The sequence below is a fragment of the Taurulus bubalis genome, assembly GCF_910589615.1.
Source record: "Taurulus bubalis genome assembly, chromosome: 16".
NCBI classification, from domain to species: Eukaryota; Metazoa; Chordata; class Actinopteri; order Perciformes; family Cottidae; genus Taurulus; species Taurulus bubalis.
Genome location: NC_136604.1, coordinates 20,344,305 through 20,364,184, shown reverse-complemented (window position 1 = coordinate 20,364,184; position 19,880 = coordinate 20,344,305). Strand labels below are relative to the sequence as shown.

The 19,880-nt window shown below is 42.4% G+C and overlaps 1 protein-coding gene across 1 annotated transcript; it reads right to left on the bottom strand.

The window, feature by feature from the left end:
* Positions 1–5,534: 5,534 nt before the first annotated feature.
* On the bottom strand, positions 5,535–18,346 carry ldlrap1a (low density lipoprotein receptor adaptor protein 1a; the record flags this gene model as incomplete). The annotated part of the gene is made up of 9 exons (XM_079232284.1): positions 5,535–5,676; positions 7,236–7,270; positions 7,977–8,104; positions 8,947–9,042; positions 9,254–9,326; positions 10,526–10,640; positions 10,715–10,827; positions 11,302–11,444; positions 18,262–18,346. 9 exons carry the CDS (start codon positions 18,344–18,346, stop codon positions 5,535–5,537), a joined length of 930 nt encoding a protein of 309 aa, XP_079088410.1.
* Positions 18,347–19,880: the final 1,534 nt, after the last annotated feature.

Here is a 19,880-nt window from a genome sequence, read left to right as displayed (position 1 = left end):
TGCAACAATACACAATGTGAAAGAAGTGAAGGGGTCTCATGCTTGTTTTTTTTGTTGAAATATCACTACAAGATAAAACTATAGTTTTACAAGGGGTAAAAAGTGTTGTTGCTTATTTTTTCACTGACTGAAAAGCAACACGTAATCCAGCCTTGTTCTTCTGGCTCTGGGAGGATTGTGATGGGATCACGAAACTGTGCATTGAATCTAATCCAAACCACAACATTCAAACATCCCACTTTTGGTTGAGATCAATCCTTTCCCATGACTCCTTTTACTGGCTGCAGGAAAAGCGATCACGTCCATCAGATCGTCAAGAAAAGACCCGAATCGGGATCACTTTAGTGTTCGCTGGATGTTTCTTTCCCTGCGAGGGCTGATGAAGGGTGTTGGTGGCCAAAGATGGCCTCCAGCATACGGGGCGTGACAAGGTGAGATTGCGATGGATGTGCAGGGCCTTCAAACTCAAGACTGGTTTATGAGGCTGCATCAGCAGCTGCCGTGCATCAATACAATAACCTAACAACCTAACACACACTCACACCCATCATGGGCGTCCTGTGGAACCGAAAGCATAAATTAGACCGCAGGTGTTCACACACAAACACACACACACACACACACACACACACACACACGCTAATGGCGGCGTGACGAATAGAATGGTCATATTTGCTTTTTAATGAATGGGGTACAGCGGCAGAAGATGACTCAGTAGATTGTCGGAGGAGGCTGACGGAGCCTAATGATGCGAACACTTCTGTTCTCTCGTCTAGCCGTGGATGGCAGGAGGCGCCGGCGTCTGCGTGATGCGACACACACACACACACACAGACACACACTTCTTAACTCAGCTGTATTCCCCATCCAGGTCTCCGGAGTCCCCTCCATCCAGCTGCTTCTCCCTCAGCCCGCCCTCCCTGCTGTTATCGGACCATCTAGACTCTAGATTAAGGAATAATGCAAAATTAATGTCACCACTTCTCCATCCAACCCGCTGCAGGACATTAACAGCGGCCGGGCGCTGGCAGGCCGCGTCATGCAACCGATTAGATATGGGAATCGAGCGCGGCATCGATTTGCAGCCGGCGTAGATTAATCGTCCTGGAAAAGCAAAGCTTATGGATTAGTTCGCTTAAATGTTTACTCGACGCCGGGCCAGTTTTTACCGCAGTGACCTCGTCTCGGCTGAACAACACGCCGACGTAACCACCGCATGCTCCATCCGACCGCTGCCAAGTCTGTTCGCCCCGGAGACGGTGCTGCTGAGTGAGAGATGGAAACGTACGTCCACAGGCGGCGGTCATGCTCAAAGTGAGCAGCAGGAGAGGGCCTCTACGTGTGTGTGTGTGTGTGTGTGTGTGTGTGTGTGTGTTTGAACAACAAAGAGCTACAGGGGTGGCGTTTCTTCTTTTTTTGGAGGCCAGCCCTGAAGTTAGCATCGTGCTAGTTTTCTCTCGTCAAAAAGCCAATGGGATGTTTCCATGGGTTTTTGTATATATATATATATATATATATATATATATATATATATATATATATATATATATATATATATATATATAAGCATTATGTTTCTGCCTATGCTTTTTCAGTCATATTGTATTGTGTGTGATGGCTGAATAAAAACCTTCTACTACTAAGTATACGACTACTTTTATGACTTTTTAAGCGTGAATGCAATCAAAGTAAAAAGTTAACGTTAGGCAGACTAGTTGACGTGATGACGTCCAATTATGAAAGTCCAAAAAATATCGACTCATTTCTGGATTCTTTTTAATAATTGTGTTTATGTATAAGGCGTGCGATGCCAACTGATGGGTTTGATATACAAATACAGACGGATATGAGAGTGAGCTCAATATTCTCATCAAACTCTATGTGAGAAAATTAATAGGCTTATTTCCTAAATTGTTAAACTATTCATTCCTATGTATTAATCCTACACATTATATATTCACATTTTTCATTAAATAGAAAACATTCAATAAAAAGCATTTCTTCACAGGTTTTCAGTGACGTTGGAAGAAATGGATCCACTGTATTTTGTATATCAGCGAAAGAAAAAGCTGCAAATAAACTTCATATTTTTGCTGCTCTCGTCCAGCTGGGAATCACTTGACACTTGATTGAAAAAAATATATAAACCTGACTGTGAATGTGAAGCCCTTATTGCCATCTAAGTGCATACCCGCCTCCGGTATCTGTCCCATTTTCCTGAGACTTTGGCATGGCTGCCTTTCACTGTGCATGCTTCCATGGGCTGGAGCTCCATTTGAGGAAAGACTGTTAAATAATGCAGGTGGTTAAGTAAGCTTGTCGGGACGAATTGTAAAAAAAATAAATAAGCTCCAGCTTCACTGAGTCAGAGCCTGTTAGAGAGAGAAAAGGATTGCATGACTTTCAGGCCCCAGAGTCCTGTTCACACACACACACAACTTGAATACACAACATGGCAGGGAACATGCGTGTGTGTGTGTGTGTGTGTGTGTGTGTGTGTGTGTGTGTGTGCCAGACATGCTAAAGACCCCTGACATCGTGTCCTGTCTCTGGTGGTTTGAAGATCAGTCTGATACAGGGTTGGTTTCTCCTGCTCGTGGCATCTTTATTGACCCGTCCTGTCACTGAGAACATGGGAGCGGGGCGGGGACGGACTTATTAGACGGGATCACACGCGTGGCAACGTCCTCGTCTGGCGTCGGGAGAGTGCAAATATCTGTCTTAGTCCAGAGATGAAGATGTGACCAGCATCAGCTCTATTACAGCATTATAACTGTACCGTCTGTGGGCTTCACTTCGTTGGGTGGTGCAGCTCTGCCCCCTGCTGCTGGTAGAAAGTAACTGCACCCTCGTTTTTTAAAGGGAAACTACGGCCATTTTAAAAATGCATACATGTTATTTTTATAGACTAAGATGTCCAAATGTCTCACAAATTCAACAACTATTGTGACAACTCCGATTTGTATATATTTGTCTGACACTTTTCCAGAGTAAAAAAAATGTATAAGGATTTGATCCCAGTTTATTTTTGGTTTTAAATAAGAAAACAACAGCTCAAGACTTAATACTTGACGACGCCACAAGTTTCATACTCACGTCTCTGGTTTCTGTCTTTGAGAGAGAGGCTCATATTGATTCATTGTAAATGAGAAGTTGACGTAGTCGCCGTAACATCACCCGTTGGTTTGTGACTGTTCGGCATTTTGGCCATTTTTTGCAACCAGAAGTGACACAAGAGGGTGAAGCGAACCCAATGCTGAATAAGATGTTCTTAGGTGGTCCAAAAAGGTTACAACTACCTTTCATGAACTAAAATCACACTGTGGTTAACGTTGTAAGAAGACAACAGGACAACTCCCAGACCAGACAACGCCGTGGTAGCGACCTGTCAATCACAAGGTAGCCCCGCCCTAAAACAAACCCTGCTTTATGGTCTATTTGACTCTAAATAGAACCATAATTTACGAAATGAAAAGACTTTAAGACGTGAAACTAGCGGTTGAGACCATACACTTTGAGGTAATAAATCAGAAGTAGGGTCATTTTCTCATAGACTTCTATACAACCAGACGAGTCACCCCCTGATGGTCATTTTAAAGAATGCAGGTTTAAAGCGCTTCCACACTGGCTTCACTTTTCAGGTTGTTCCCCTACAGGACGACGTCGTCATTTTACACCCACCGAGACTCTAAATTGAAGAATCACACGGATCGTGTACAATAAACAAAACAGAATCTCATTGCCGGTGGAAAAACAAAAGCAAACCGAGAACACACTCAAAACCTTGTACCTGTGGGCGGAGAGGATGTTGACGCTCGCTGGGAGACTCTGCGCGGGGATCCGAACACATCAAACAGCAGGCGGCTTGTCTCCATGAATCATTGGGGAACATCCTCGCAGGAAAAGAAAAATGTCAGACAGGCCCACGTCACATCAATTTGATGCACTCATTCCAAATAACCTTCTCATAAGTCAAAGCAACCACTCCCACGGCAGACCAGATACTCTCACAGGAGATTCTAGCACCTTTGCATTGGTTTCCTTGCTTATATTTTATTTTCTGCTTAGTTTTATTGCATTTTAAATAGTTTGAGTGAGAAATTGGAATCCATCGTAATTTCCTTTTAATGTAAATGACTTTTAAAAAAGGGGCATCGTATGCATGAAAGGTGATTTACATTACAAATAGTACACGTTATCTTCATTTGCAGATTGAGTTTAACAGTTGTCATCGTACTGTCGGTTAGACACCCCTAAAAAAAAAAAAAAGTTCAACATTTTACCTAATAGATATCACTGAGAAACTTTCCCAGTTGATTACTTACAATGAGACAATTGTGTAAGCGTTTCGAAAATGCAATTTGAAATATGCCTATATATATATATGCTAATTTGCAAGAACACAAATCTGAACGTTGGAACTTTGTTTTAAGAGTCTGAGAAAAAAACTAAATTGAATAACCTTTCAAGATAAGTTTCGTAAAGTTCCATACATTTTGAAGAAACAAATAGGATTACAAAAATGAAATCACCATGAAACTTGAAAGGTTGTATGAAATGTAAGGTTTAAATATGCAAATGAGGCCTTAGCTCATGCTAACCTTTGTGCATCTCCTCTCAAAAGTTGTGCTCAAAAGTTCATTCTTAACTTTGGTAATAATAAAAAGTGACTGAATATGTATGGTCAAACTGTAAATTAACTTTGAAGCTCACACTGAAGTGCAAATAAATGACATGAATACATACATGTTTTTATTCATGAATATATTTTAATTCTTTACAATGCCGGTAGATTATAATGTACATGAAATGGCCACAACCTTGAACACATCTGGGCTTCATTCGAGAGAACGCCGTTAACGCTGCGGTGACGAGAACAAAAAGAAAGCACCGCCTGCAACAACGTGTCCCGAAGGAGCCACCGCTACAAAAAGAGTTCTTATAAATACACCGACTAGCTTGATTTTATTTTTTTTTTTACATGTTTGAGACGTAAAACAATCGTCAGCTGACGTCCAAGGTGGCGGCAGGCCGAACCCTCGCGTGGCTGATTGTCCTGCCGTCATTAAGGCCCGGCGATACGGTCTGTACATCAGTGGGAATTAAATCCTCCTCTTCATCCATAAAAAAATAATTACAACTCTATAAATTATTACCTACACACACACATACAAAACACCGAGTATGACGCCAGAACTACTGAAAGATGGAAGCAAATAGGACGACAAAAAAAAGGTGACAAGGATGTTTGCTTTGCGATAACAGATGCAGGAACCTTAACGAGGACGCTGTTATTGCTTTGGTGTGCCGTTATCCCCCACAAAGGAGGGAGGAATTGTCCATGTGAAGAGTGCAGCGACAAGGTGAGGAGGCCAAACGTTATCTCACGACTCCACACCTATTCCCTTGTGGACTTCCTGCCGCCTCGCCTTAAATACACAGTGATGCCTTGTTAATTCATAAGACATAGCGACACCCCCCCCCCCTCACCACTCCCCCGGTTGTTTTTACTCTCTCTGCCGTGTGGTCGGTGGTCAGAAGCCGAAGCTATCGTCCCCTAACGGACTGCCGTCGGGAGTGTTTCCATTGGCGGCGTCCCAGTCGGGTTCGGTGAGCCAGTCTTGAGGAGTCACCCCAATGTCCAAGACCTGGGGGTTAGTACGCGACACTGCCAGTCTGAGGACACAGAGGGGGGGGGGGGAATATGAAGATTAATGGTTGATGAGACCTGTCAAAAAAAAAAAAAAAAAAAAACTACACCTCAAAAGAAAGATGCTAATAGCACCCAGGAGTCAGATGCTAGCAATGCTAGTTGCACCTGACCCTAATCCTTACCAAACTTCTCACAACATACAAACACCTCGGTCTACTGGGTGCTCAGTCTTTGTACTACTATTGCTATTGCTACACCTTTTGACTAGCTAACTATTGCTAAATGAAGTAGCATTTTTATAGATGCGGTTAAATAGTGTGTGGATACCAAAGTGCTGGATGTAAACGGTTGAATAGACAGTTGACTATTGACACCCGCATGCAAATACACATTGTGAACTCATTGGGCAAAAAAGATCCGTTTCACACACAAAAAAAACAACAGATAAAGCTGAAGTAATTCTATTTTCTTCTCCATTCTCAGACTCGTCAAGTCTCTCTAGCCAAGTCGTGAGGGGAGATAAAAAAGGTACATGACGGTGCCTTATAGTGTCTAGTTGCTCTCCTGCTCCTTCTGTTTTTGCCACATAATGAACGAGTGCATTCAGAATTCTGATACAAAATAAGAGCTGCACATGAAATAAAAGATAAACTAAAGTCCCGAAAGCTTGTTTACTAGCGTTCTAGATAACAGCGCGATGACACTTTAGTCCGAATGTCATGCAGAGTTTCAAAAAGATTGATTCAAAAGTTTGGGTCAAGTCTCAAAACCTCACAGACACTTTAGTGCAACTAGAGCCTCAACTTCTTCTCAATAAGATCCCTCAGTTTTCTTCAGATTACTGGAACCACAGGGGATGAAATGGCTCCATCCGTCACCGGGCTCAAGTGACCCGCTGCTCCCCTTTCACACCAGCGACCACCGACAGAATAGTCGCACTACAAGGCCTTCAGTGTGTAGCGGAGTCACATTACTCCCATTGAGTCAGTCCATTCATTGGAAGACAAACAGACTATAAAGAGGGTTATCAGGGCGGGAGGGGAAGAGAGGAAAAAAAAAAAAAGGCAATTTTTTGTGATATGAGATGGGAGGAGACGGTCGGCTTTCTTTTCTGAGCCTAGTCAGCGATTATTCCATCTGGGAGGAGATAAAAGACACAGGAAGCTACCGAGGACATTACTGCCCCGTTGTTGTGGTTTGGCGGTGAGAGAATGGAGCGGGTTATGTTTAGGTTAGTAATTAGGACTACTACGCTAAGTAAGGCTTGTAACAGCTGGCAGTGGTACTCTACTTTACCTGGACATGAACCATAGCTATCCAGAGCACAGCTGGAGACACAAACACACAGCAGATTGAGGACAGGTTTAAAAGTTTAGCTTTCAAATAAAAAAAAAAAAATAGAAATCAGGAGGATTTGTATTCCGCAGTACACAGGAATCATCAGTAAGTGGCGCCGTAAGGCAAAGCAGTACGAGACGGACGTGGGAGGCAGAGGATTGGGTAATTTATTTTAACAAGCGGCGGAGAGAATCAACAAGGATTAATGTCATTCTATAACAAAATATGAAGAAAGACATATCACCTGGAGAAGGCTTCATCCAAACCATCTTCTGTCTCCTGGAAGAAGAAGAAGAATCTTGACTTCATATTCACCCAGTGAATATTATACAATTATAAAAAATAATAATCATTTTTAAAAAAGGCACCGTGCACCCCAAGATACATATTTTTCCCTCTTACCTGTAGTGCAATTTATACATCTAGATTGTTTTGGGGTAAGTTTTAAAGATTTCTGCTTATAGCAGTTTTTCAAATGTCAGAATCAGAAACCGTTTATTTGCCAGGAATGTTTACACAAACGAGGAATTTTTCTAGGCGGAAGGTGCATACATTAGACATGAGACGTTAGACAACAACCAACAACAACAGTGCAGTGATATTTAAATAAAGTATAAGATAAAGAGCTCAGACAAACATAACGTTAATGTAAGTGTATGTTAAAGTTAAAGTGACATGTGTGTTTAAGTTAAAGTGTATGTTAAGTGGCATGAGTGTTTAGATATGAAGTGTGCAGGGGAGTGAAAAATAGTCCTGGGGTGAAAAATCTTTGTAAAAAAAATGTTTTTTTTGCCGCTTTGAGTGCAATACAGCCCATTATGCTGTAGGAAAGGCAGACATCTTTCCTGCAGATAAATACATAATAGCACTACAGGTAAGAGAAACAATTTGTATTTTTGTTTTGGGGGGTTTTCAAGACTTGAACTCTCAAACCAAACTCCGTGGAGCTCTACAGGAGGAGCACGGAGCCAGAGGAGGATCTTACGCAGGCGGTGTTGTTGTTGGTCTCTGAGGGCCTGTGGTTGTCCAGCTGATCCTCCTGAACGTTCCTGTTTGTCTCCACGACCACATTCCCACCGTCGTCAAAGTCCAACAGGTTGTCTGTGGCAACATCTGCATGAGAGGAGAGGTGAGGGCTCTTTAGGTGTGTGAAAGGTACTGTGTTCACTGCATTTATGTTAAAGAGGCTTACAGTTAACACCCGTGCCAGCAGGCCCTCTTTTCAGGCTGTAATCCTCCCGACAACAAACAACCCTTTTTACCACTGGTGAGCAAAGAAATGTGAAAGTCTCTTCCCCTAAATGAAACGTGTTGATCCTCATCCTGTATTTGTAGTAGAGAGGGAGTGCAGTTAAGATCATATTTTCATGTTATAATTCTTTTATTTGGTTCTTTATTTATGTTCTGCAGTCACAGGGTTATTAGATAGAGGGGAGCTATTTCCACGCTGTATAGAGACGTGGGCACATTTTGTAAAATTGTTGTGTGTGTGACTGATTTGATTGTGTGTTGGTATTCAACAATTGAAATCTAATAATTATGGTTCCACCAAACATCATAAGCCCAAATAATTAGAAAAATAATTGAAAAAGTGTCGATTTCAGGACACATTAGGCTCAACTTCTATAATATTTTGTCTATAAATCGTATTATTCTATTTTAAGCGACATAAACTGCATGATTATTTTGTGTAATTTGTTCAGTTTTAATGCTGCACTGATTGTTTTACCTTTTATGTGAAGCACTCTGATATTTCTCTGCATTTTAATGTGTCCTATATTCATTAACATTGTCATCAACTAGTTGAGTTGGGGCTCAGTTTAGATGGTAAGAACTCAACTTTCTCTCGGCCGCACCGAGAAATTAAGAAATGAAAAAACGAAACCTTATCGACGTGGTTCCAAGTATTTTGGGGTCTCACACACACACACACACACACACACCATTGTCATCACCTGTCCCCTTCAGGCTCCCCAAGCTGTTCGATCTCTCCGAACGGGAACTACTGCTGGCCTCTCCGGCTGAACCGGACTTCACTCGCTTCCCTTTTTCTAGAAGAGATGCAGGAAGAAAAAACAAAAAACAAAACAAAAAAAAACACACATGTCAATTGCAACCTCAGAGCTGATAACAGCGTCCTTGGTGCTTCAAAGCAAACAATAGGAGCTGGAACAACAACTCCCACGTAGACGGCGCTCGTGGGTTTTGGAGACGCCGTGCGTCATTCCCAGATCTTGGAAGACTGGGGAGGTCGGCGCTTACCTTCTTTGGCCACCTGCCAGAGTTCAAACGCGACTGTGAAGGCCTGGGCGACCGTCAGAGCCACCGCCTGAGCCTGGAGAGCAGAAACATGCACTTTGTTACACATTGATCAAAAGGAAAGAAAGAACACAGTTTATCAACCCTGAAAAGCCTGGAAAGTTAAGTTAAAAAAAAAAAATCCCTTTTTGTCATATTGGTTCAAACTCTCTATCGCCCTCACAGAAAAAAATAAATAAAGCTACCTGAACTTTTTCACAGATTATCCGCCTCGTGCACGACCGTCAGGACATCATGACCGTTTGAGCAGATATGACAAAGTTATCTGTGTTCCCGAAGTTATCAAACGCAGTTTATAAAGTATAGACATGACATGAATAATGGTCAGAGATACATTCATGCACGTCTCCAGGGAGACAGTTGATTGGGTGAACTGTTCCTACTGCAATCAGCAAGAAAAAGTACCGCCGACCATCAGTCTGGAGTCATATCTAGTCTGCAGACATGGACTAGTACTTGCTGTGCTTTTTACTGAAGGTAAACACATTTTTAGTAAACTTTAAGGAAAGAAGATTCGCCCTGGAACAATTAAAAGAATTGGGATAATGCTTTTCATTCTCAAAATTAGATATCGGGTACCTGGACTGATGGAGATGGTTTAAAAAAAAAAAAAAAAAAAAAAAAAAAAAAAAAAAAAAATCAGGAAGCAGATGCACAGCAAGGTCAATAGTTCCGTCAAAGTAGTGAACGTAGACCGAAGAGCTGCTGTAGACGAGAACAGAGTTCCTGACCACCGTCGCATCAGCAGGACAAGAGAGGCACGTATTAAGGAAGTAGGGTATTGTCATGTTATTCTGAGAGAGAGAAGGGGACGAGCGTGGAAGCATGTAAGACGAGAGGAAAAGTGCCCTTCACACACACACACACACACGGGAAGATGACAGCCGGGTCGGGGAGCGAGGCTTCTTGGGTTTCCTCTTAAGAATAAATGATGAGAAAGAGGAGCTATGGTGTCGGAGGGAAAAGCTCGGCTGCAGGAGGAACGACGTCTCAAACCCAATGAAAAGCACTCGGGATGATGGTTGTCGCCGGGTTTCACTCAGGAAGTGAAACTAAAGCTAGATGAGAGAACCCACCGCACCACGAGGGGAGGTTTACGCCTCAAACTCAAAGCAAGCTGATGCCGAGAAAGTAAAAAAATAAAATCAGTGGAACTCAATTTATATTCATCATACATTAAACATAAAACACGGATTCTGTGCTCAGACTACTCACCACTTTCCTCTTGGAGCAGAGGTAGGCGTGGCACTCCAGGGTCCCATTGATGGTGTTTTGAGCGATGTAAGCAAACACTTTATCGTGCAGTTTGTCCACCGTGCAGTAGGAGATCCTGCAGAGCGGCGACGGGTTAGAGGAGCGGCTTCAGAAGCGCGCCGACGCGGTTAATGCCCGATCTCTACGTACCTGTAAATGGAGACGTTCTCCAGGAGTTTGCTGGTGGAGAGGTCGCACAGGACGATTCCCTGAGGGGAAACCTTGAGCGCGACCTTCTGGGGCTTCTTCCCACTGGCTTTCGCCTGTCGCAGAAAAGAGAGGCTTGTTTCACGGCGTGCCAGTCGGTGTGTTCGGGACATACAAAAAGGCTTTTCGGACATTTTGGATCCTCTAGTGTACAAAACACTCATCAGGTGGAGCGGAAACTTACATCTATCCGACTGATTTCCGCACAGGGATTTTATAAATGGTCACGCTGGACCAGACAGAATATATAGTAGTGATGCAAGCTGTTCCCTCCATTTCCGTCCACCTGTTTTTAATGCACATTTTCAGTTTGCACTTGAAATTATGATAATATATATAAAACAATGATAACAGTAGTAAATACAACTCAGTTCATAGAAAGATGGACAGAAGGAGGTGGAGACCCTCTCAAACAAAACGACTCATGGGGTTAATACAAGTTGATTTTGTAGAGACAGTTCCAACAAGTGCAATAAATCCCAGCATGCAACAGTAATTCAGCACTGCGTGACATCCCGAGTGACCCTCACCGTGGCCACGATCCTCTTTACTGCTGCAGCTGACAGGTCCTCTCCCTTGGGCTGGTCCACGAGTGTCATGCCGAGGTGACGGAGGTTAAAGGTCATGCCCTCCACGATGGTCTCCCGCGTGTCAGTCCAGTTCTCTGGAAGCTCTGCGGAGAAGAAGAAAAAAAAATTGAAATAAATCAAATGCTCTGCCCAGGCATCAAGTTTAAAAAAAAACATCCAATATCCGTGGGTTACAGTCCACAGACGCAGCGACTTCCTTCCCTTCATGTTCAAAAATAAATACTTTCAAAAGGGGGAAGCTTGGGAAAAACACAAATCAGAGGAAATGTAAATAGCCCGTGTTGAACTTAGAGTTGAGACATTTCATCGGCTCGCTCCCTGAAGCGGAGAGGCGAAGCAGGGTATCTAGGTCAGAGGTACAGTTTATGAAAAGTAAACACTTCCAGCGCAAAAACAACTTACAGGGCTCGACAATGGAAAAAAGAAAAAATAGGCAAATAGTGTACATGGACTCTGACTTCCTGTGATAAGAGGAAAGTGTGGTGGTCTTTTCAGAGAGAAACGCAACAGGCCTAGGACACGCGTGTCCGTCGAAAGAAAACGATAAAGCACCGTGTGTTCAAAGAATTGAGACGTCAGGGCAGCGATGTGTTGACTGTGCAAAAAGTGTAGCCAGCGAAGGAGCGGCTATCTGCATGTGGCGTCTTATCAGTCAGTGTGTGGTGCGGCCGGCCCTGACCCTCTGCTGTGTTTACACAGATTTCCTCAGAGAAAGAAAAGAGGAGGGGAGAAGAGGGGGAGAGGGGTGAGGAGAGGAGACGGCAGAAGAAGAAGAAAAAAAACAAAAAAACATCCCCATTACCTAGAAATCCATCCTGCGAGCACTCGGCTCCCTGTGGGACGCGACGCACACCGCACACAATGTGCAGACGCGTGTTCTCTCACACACACACACACACACACACGGTAAACACACACACGGTACACAAAGTGCAGCCAAAAGAGGAGTCGGGCAGGAATTTGTTTTCAGAGATATGAGAATCGTTTTCATGCCGGAAAAAACAAAGTGAAGCATTTACTGTTCAAATAAATAAAAAAATAAAAATAAAATACACCACTATGTGATAACCCTCCATTAAAAGTAGCTTGCGTTTAAAAAAAACTTGTGCTGTGGATCATTTTAGGGTCACACTGAGTCACACTCAGGACTCTACTGTTGAAGCCTGGAGGGCCATCAGATCCACACAGAGTCTGCAGCACTGGAACAGAGCTCATGACGATCCGGTCCAATGTTTTGGGCTCAGACTCCAGCGTCTGCCTCCTGGCTTTCATTATGTCTGTAAGTGGCGATTTGGCAAAGCACTTGATAGTGTTAAAAAAAAAGTTTACTTGTACCAATTGTTGAGTTGACATTTAGACACAAACGAGATTAAGGTCACAGCCATTTTGTGACCTCAAAGCTGATAAAACGGCAGATATTTGGGCTTTAGGTTGGCGGTTACAGAGACCATGTAGACCGCACATTCCTCACAAATCAACATTTAATATGTGCATCTTATCTTTGTTAATGTTTAATTTATTATACCTTTACTGTAGTATTATACTTATTGTTGCACTATTCCCCTTTGCTGCTGTAATACTGCAAATCTCCCCACTGTGGGTCTAAAAGGAAAATATTTTCTTTCATCTTAACCAAAATAAAAAATAAAACAAAAAACGAGAAATAAAACTTTCCATTCAAACCCAAAAGAACTGAATTATTTTGACTACTGCCGTCTTCAATCAAAGTAAATGTGTTGGTTTAATCGACTGATGTGTAAAGCAGAGTTCATCAACAAAGAGCCGCACTAAAGCACCACTTTCAGCACCAGAGATATGCTCAGAAAAGTATTGAAATGAGAATACATCTTAGTCCACTAAGGCCAAAATCAACGATTTAAAAAAGGCTGATGCAAGCAGGTTTCTTTGCAGGTTTAGGCCCCTCAGTAGAATCCTCTATTGTGGACGAACTGTGCTAAAAAAAAGGTCCAAAGCGCCTGAGTTTACCAGGCACCGCTAAGCCGGAGAATGTGGACGGCTCCGTGATCAAAAGGTCAGCGAGAGCGACACCTGCAAGGAAACAGCTGTGCACGTGGGAGCAGGGCTGTAAACACAGGTGGACCTCACCATCTGGCTGGAGATCAGCCACTGGGTGTGAAAAAACAAAGAGGGTTTCTTATGGCAGGGTGAGCAGAGGTGTCTGGGATGAGTCATCCATCAGATCCAACACTAACGGATGAGGATCCATTTCCTGTATCAAAGTGCAGAGCCTTTGTTGAGCACTGTGGCAACAAATGTCCTGATTGTACAAAAAAAAAAAAAAGATCCAACTGACGGGCAATTCACCTCCTGGCTGATTTGTGCCTCCAAACCAAACACTGAATCACTGTGGAAACCACCAACTGTGGCCCGAACAACTTGGGACCACTACGGAGCCTTTAAAAACAGAACAAAACCCCCTTTTGCCCCCATTTAACTTTTCTTTGAGCTGCACGGATTTACAGCCACACAGGTTTCACTAGAGCGTAATGCTGGTTTCTACCCGACGCAGAGAGAAGCGTCAGAAAGGGACAACATTGGTCTGGAAGTCTCTGCAGCTGCAAAGTTAAACAAACATTTCAGAGGCATTTAGCCTGGAGTTTACTCACTGGGATGCAGTGCTGATGGGCCCAATAAACAAAAACTTCCATAACTGACGATACAAAACAGACTTACCAAGTCACAAAAAAAAACTAAAACGGGCCCATTTTTGATGCATTTTGTGTTTTATTTCATTTAAATGAAACCAAACTTGACAACTTGTTCATCTAAATGGTTCATGTGTCTTCAAGTGTTAGCTGGATTTTGATTTGACAAAAAACTAAACAACAACATCATCATCATAAATGTCAAAAGAGGCCATCTGCCTCAACACTTCTGCTAGCCAATAAAACCATGAAGCTCTGAACCCTTTTCCGGTCCTCATGTCATGGCCGCTACAGAGCCAGTGCGTTTGTATAACTTGATTTTTGAGAGGCCCTTTTAAGTAGACATAAATCTCAACAACACAAGTATCCACTCAGCGGATCTATCCTCCTCTCGATGGAGTGCAGACACACATCCTGCATCGAACCGCCACCAACAATATTATAACCCTGGTTCTGCGAGGGAAAGGTCTGAGAGCAGGAGGTGTGGGCTTCTTTAGAGTCTACTGGTTGAGTTTCTACCAGTCTGAAAAAGTGAAGCCAATGTTGAAGCGCTTTATACTTGCATTCTTTCTACCGACCACCAGGGGGCGACTCCTCTGGTTGTATAGAAGTCTATGAGAAAATTACTCTACTTCTCTCTTGATTTATTCCCTAAGTAAATATTGTAAACATGAGTTTATGTCTCAATCTCTAGTTTCAAGTCTTCTTCAACACAGCATGATGTGTATTTGGTAAATTATGGTCCATTTAGATTAAAATAGGGCGGGGCTACCTTGTGATTGACAGGTCACTACCACAACGTAGCACTTGGAACCCAAGTGCCATATGAAGTGAAATAAGACCCCAAATGTATATTTCCAGCTATACACTGACCACGTCTACGTGCATGCACACAAATACAGAGTAATCAGATTAAGAGAAAAAGTTTGATTTAACTGAGTTTAATCTGACTTTTCGGCAAAATGAAAGTTAGTATGTGCTTGTAAGTCAAGTTTAGACGACACAGTTGTGTGTCACACTATCTTTACATATGATGTAATCCTTAAATCATCACATTGAATCGTTGCACAGCCCATAGCGGATGGTGGGAGAGCACCAGTGGAAACAGAAGCGCCGGCGACAGAGCAAGTGCCACGCTTCGGTGGAATAACTACTTCACAAAAGCAGATAGAAATGTCGCCGTCCTGGCAGCGACTTGCCAGAACTGACCACGACTGTGCGCTGGCCTGATCCCGTGCTTCTGTTTGAGAAGGTCCCTAAATAGAGAGAAAGCCTCTTTGCTGCAGACAAGCACCCTCTGGCTGGTGCCTCCACTCTGGCAGCGTGCCGGTGTGGGTCGTCTAGGGCGACCGATCCGGGGCAATAGAAGCATAGAGGTGGTTAAGGAGCAGGTAGGCCTTCGCCATTTTAAAAAAAAAACAGTCTAATAAATGCTGCAGTCTCCATCGATTGAATAGGTTCCTCCTCAATGCAGCATGCAGATGCTTTAAGTTGAGTGGCTTAGCCAATAGAGCCACATTCATGGCAATATTTGGGCGCAATGTTGGTTCTTTCACCCGATATCCCAAGATCAAGTAAGTCCTCGAAGAAAAAGACGCAGGTGAGAGAGACTCGGAAGTCTCGGGCGATACGGGTCAGCGATGGTGAGGAATGTGCACCTTGAAAGTCCAGAGAAGACTCTAATCTAGACCACAACACCTCCATAAAACAAGTGGGTCACTCGCTGCAGTCACAGGAAGCTTTTAATACGTCGTTATCTTTGTCGTCTACTAACGTCTATACTAATTATAAGATCCCAATTAGAGCAAACAAATTTTAAAAATACCTCACGTAACTGCATATTAAAAAACAAGCTGGTTTAAAAATATTAAAACACTTGTTATAAAATTCAGCTTTGCTTCATAATAAAAGCGATGCACGGTCACTCCACACAGGAGTAAAGTCTTTGGGTGCATAAAGTAAGGGGTGCTAATAAAGTAAGTGCATGTCTTAAGGTAAAGGGTGCTAATAATGTAAATACACTTAAGGTAAGGGGGTGCTACTAAAGTAAACACACTTAAGGTAAGGGGTGCTAATAAAGTAAATACACTTATATTAAGTAAGGGGTGCTACTAAAGTAAATAAACTTATATTAAGTAAGGGGTGCTACTAAAGTAAACACACTTAAGGTAAGGAGTGCTAATAAAGTAAATAAACTTATATTAAGTAAGGGGTGCTAATAAAGTAAACGCACTTAAGGTAAGGGGTGCTAATAAAGTAAATACACTTATATTAAGTAAGGGGTGCTACTAAAGTAAATAAACTTATATTAAGTAAGGGGTGCTACTAAAGTAAATAAACTTATATTAAGTAAGGGGTGCTATTAAAGTAAACACACTTAAGGTAAGGGGTGTTAATAAAGTAAATAAACTTGTATAAAGTAAGGGGTGCTAATAAAGTAAATACACTTATATTAAGTAAGGGGTGCTAATAAAGTAAATAAACTTATATTAAGTAAGGGGTGCTACTAAAGTAAACACTTAAGGTAAGGGGTGCTAATGAAGTAAACACACTTAAGGTAAGGGGTGCTAATAAAGTAAATAAACTTATATTAAGTAAGGGGTGCTATTAAAGTAAACACACTTAAGGTATGAGGTGCTAATAAAGTAAATACACTTGTATAAAGTAAGGGGTGCTATTAAAGTAAACACACTTAAGGTAAGGGGTGCTAATGAAGTAAACACACTTAAGGTAAGGGGTGCTACTAAAGTAAACACTTAAGGTAAGGGGTGCTACTAAAGTAAACACACTTAAGGTAAGGGGTGCTAATAAAGTAAATAAACTTGTATAAAGTAAGGGGTGCTAATAAAGTAAATACACTTAAGGTAAGGGGTGCTAATAAAGTAAATAAACTTGTATAAAGTAAGGGGTGCTAATAAAGTAAATACACTTAAGGTAAGGGGTGCTAATAAAGTAAGTGCATGTTGGAACTGCACTCGTCCGATTGTTTAAAAATCAGTGCACATCGTACAATTGTAAAGTTACCGGTCATGTTCTGTAAATATCATCCGGGGGGAAATCAAAAAGAGAGCGTCGCCCCAGCTGACCGCAGGACTCCGATAGTAAACACATTAACATCTGGCTCGCCTCCATTAACACAGAAACGTTACTGGCAACATATCCGTCGCGTGGAAGAGTGCGTCTCCAATTCCCGGCTGCTCTCCTCCCAGGTGAGCTACGGTTACATAGCAGTTTTCCTATAATCCACCCAATATGCTCTAATGGTCGCATACTTCACAAAGCCCTCTCTGGTGGAATTTAAAATAGACCAGCTTGAACTGGAGCCAACTGGGAGCCCTGCACCGACTGACTCGCAGCATTCCTGGCTTGTCGTCTTGGTTACCGGGGAGCTTTCAGGCGGACGAAGCCACCCAGTCGTCACCCCTCCACCCTCCACCCTCCACCAGGACTTTACAGCCAGGATCAAGTGAGCTTTAGCTTACAGAGTGGCCCTTGAGTGCTACAATGGGCCCCCAGAGTGCATTATAAGAGTTCCATGTTAATGTTGCATTGTGGGCAAGCTGGACCTGCCCCGCTTGAAGGGCCCTTGAGCGAGACAATGATCACTGTCCCTGACCTCTGCACTTCCTCTGGTGCTGTGGATGGAAACAGGAGATTGGGGTTATCTACGACATAAAGCCGCTGAAATGAGAATATCAGATGATAATAAAAGGGATTTTTCTTAAAGCATGTGATTTAAAGTATCTTGTGAGAGGGAGAAAACTTTAAAAATTAAATAAAACATGATATTTAGAGCCTTCCTTGAAATAAGTGTCCTGTTGTTTTTACTGCCTGGTTTAAAAATAACATTTATTTCCGGAAAATTCCTCAAACAAGATTTAACCGCAGTGCAAACAAACAGACGGTATAAAAAACTAATGTTTTCCACCCAAAACACCAGGAAAAAAAACTGCTTCTTTCAGTATTTTTGTAGTTTTTGATCAAATAAGAATTACACACAAATAAAAAGATGTCAAACTTTGTCAAAACCGTTTCGCGTTTGAAACGAAAAGCTCAACTTTGGTAAAAGTGAGCCGACTAATAAAAAATCCAGTCAATTTGTTTGCATAATTAAAATAAATCGGACACAGCTGTAGCGTCAAACAAACGGTGCAACTAGAAAGCAGATCTTAAACCCCTTATTTCTACGGGTTTTTCTCCTCTTTTTCTTCTTAAATTAACGACTCTTTCTTACTTTTGTGTCTGCCGGCGGTCCAGGTCTGCTTCGCCATGCTCGGGCTCCGGATGATCGCTCTCCCGGCCGACTTCAGGGCATCCATGTCGGGCTGTTTGACCCGCGGAGAGTCGGCGAAGTTCGCAGGAGAGAAATGTTGTTGACCGGACTGCTGATGGGGAGGATGGACTTCTGGTGCGTTCACGCGCCGTCGGAAATGCCGCTATTTACGAGGCCAGCGCACCTCTGGACCAGCCCACGCGGGGAAGTCGTCAGAGATCGTTTAAATCCAAAGATGGGGCGAGGAAATACACTCAAAGAAAAACCAGGACAAATTAGTTTTCATCATGATATTCAGTTTGTGTGCTTTTTTGATTTGTTTTACAATAACTTCACTACACTTGAATGTGACACAGTTATAGATGTGACATTTAGTCAGTGATAGATATCACTAACTTACAAAAAAACTGATTTTAATTGGTTTTGATGTATGTTTTAAACTTTGTCTGAAGTTTCTGACGCTACAACATTTTTGTTTTAATATAAGTGCTTGTTTAGCATTATTATCCTGAAACTGTGCAGCTGACGGCTCAACATATTTTCTTGTATTTACGCTCACAGACATGCACATATACACAAAACCTGCAGCTCTGTGCCATTCATATTTATCTTTAAAAAAGTATATTTGGTTGTTTTGTCTGCCCTAAAGCGACTGAATTTCCTACTAGATGTAGGCGTTTACCAGGGGCACCTGAAGGCATCATGAAACCACAGGGCAACCACTTATTTTTCTGATTTTAAACACTGGTGGAGCGATATATTTTTAGATAGAGGATGTCCACAATAATTATCGAGCTCAACTGATTCGTTGGCTTCATGTAAAAACGTTTCTTTTGTTTCGTCATCCCAAACATGTTTATGCCACTCTGCCATCATCTTGAGGGTGATGTTAGGGGTCAAAAGGTCCTAAGAAGGAAAACTCGACACACAGACGCTGACACGCACACACAGACACTGAACAGCTTGCATTGCCACCAGCAAGACTTTCTTTAATAGTGACGGCCAAAGTGAAAAGAGTGACACAGCCACCATCACTTTGAGTAAAGAAAAACAAACATGGCGGAACAATGAAAAGATCAAACAAAGCACTATTTTTCTTCTTTTTTTTTTCCTCCCCCTCTCGTCCTTTTACACAAACTTATAAAAGCAACTTCAGAACTGATTTCACAACACCAGAGCGATCCACCACAAATAATACTTTCTTTTTTTTTTCCCAGGTCGGCAACATGACAGCACAACATGGTCAAAATGGTTCCAGAGGGGTGTGGGGTCGCGACCCTTTCCTCCCTCCCCTCCCCTCCCCTTCCAACACATCACATTCACAGAATCCTTCCTGGTAGAAAATATAGGAAATCAACTGAATATGACAGGAAGTATAATCAAGGAGGTGCCACTCAATAAAAGTATCTCACAAATAAATAAACGGGAGTAACACAATTCACCTTGCGGCTTCGCCATGATCAGCCCAGAACCTTGTAAACACAACACCATCTGATTATGTTCTAATGACAACAAAAACAAACAACAATAACAGCACTCTGTTGAAAAAAATAAACGCTAGTAGAGCTACATCGAAGATC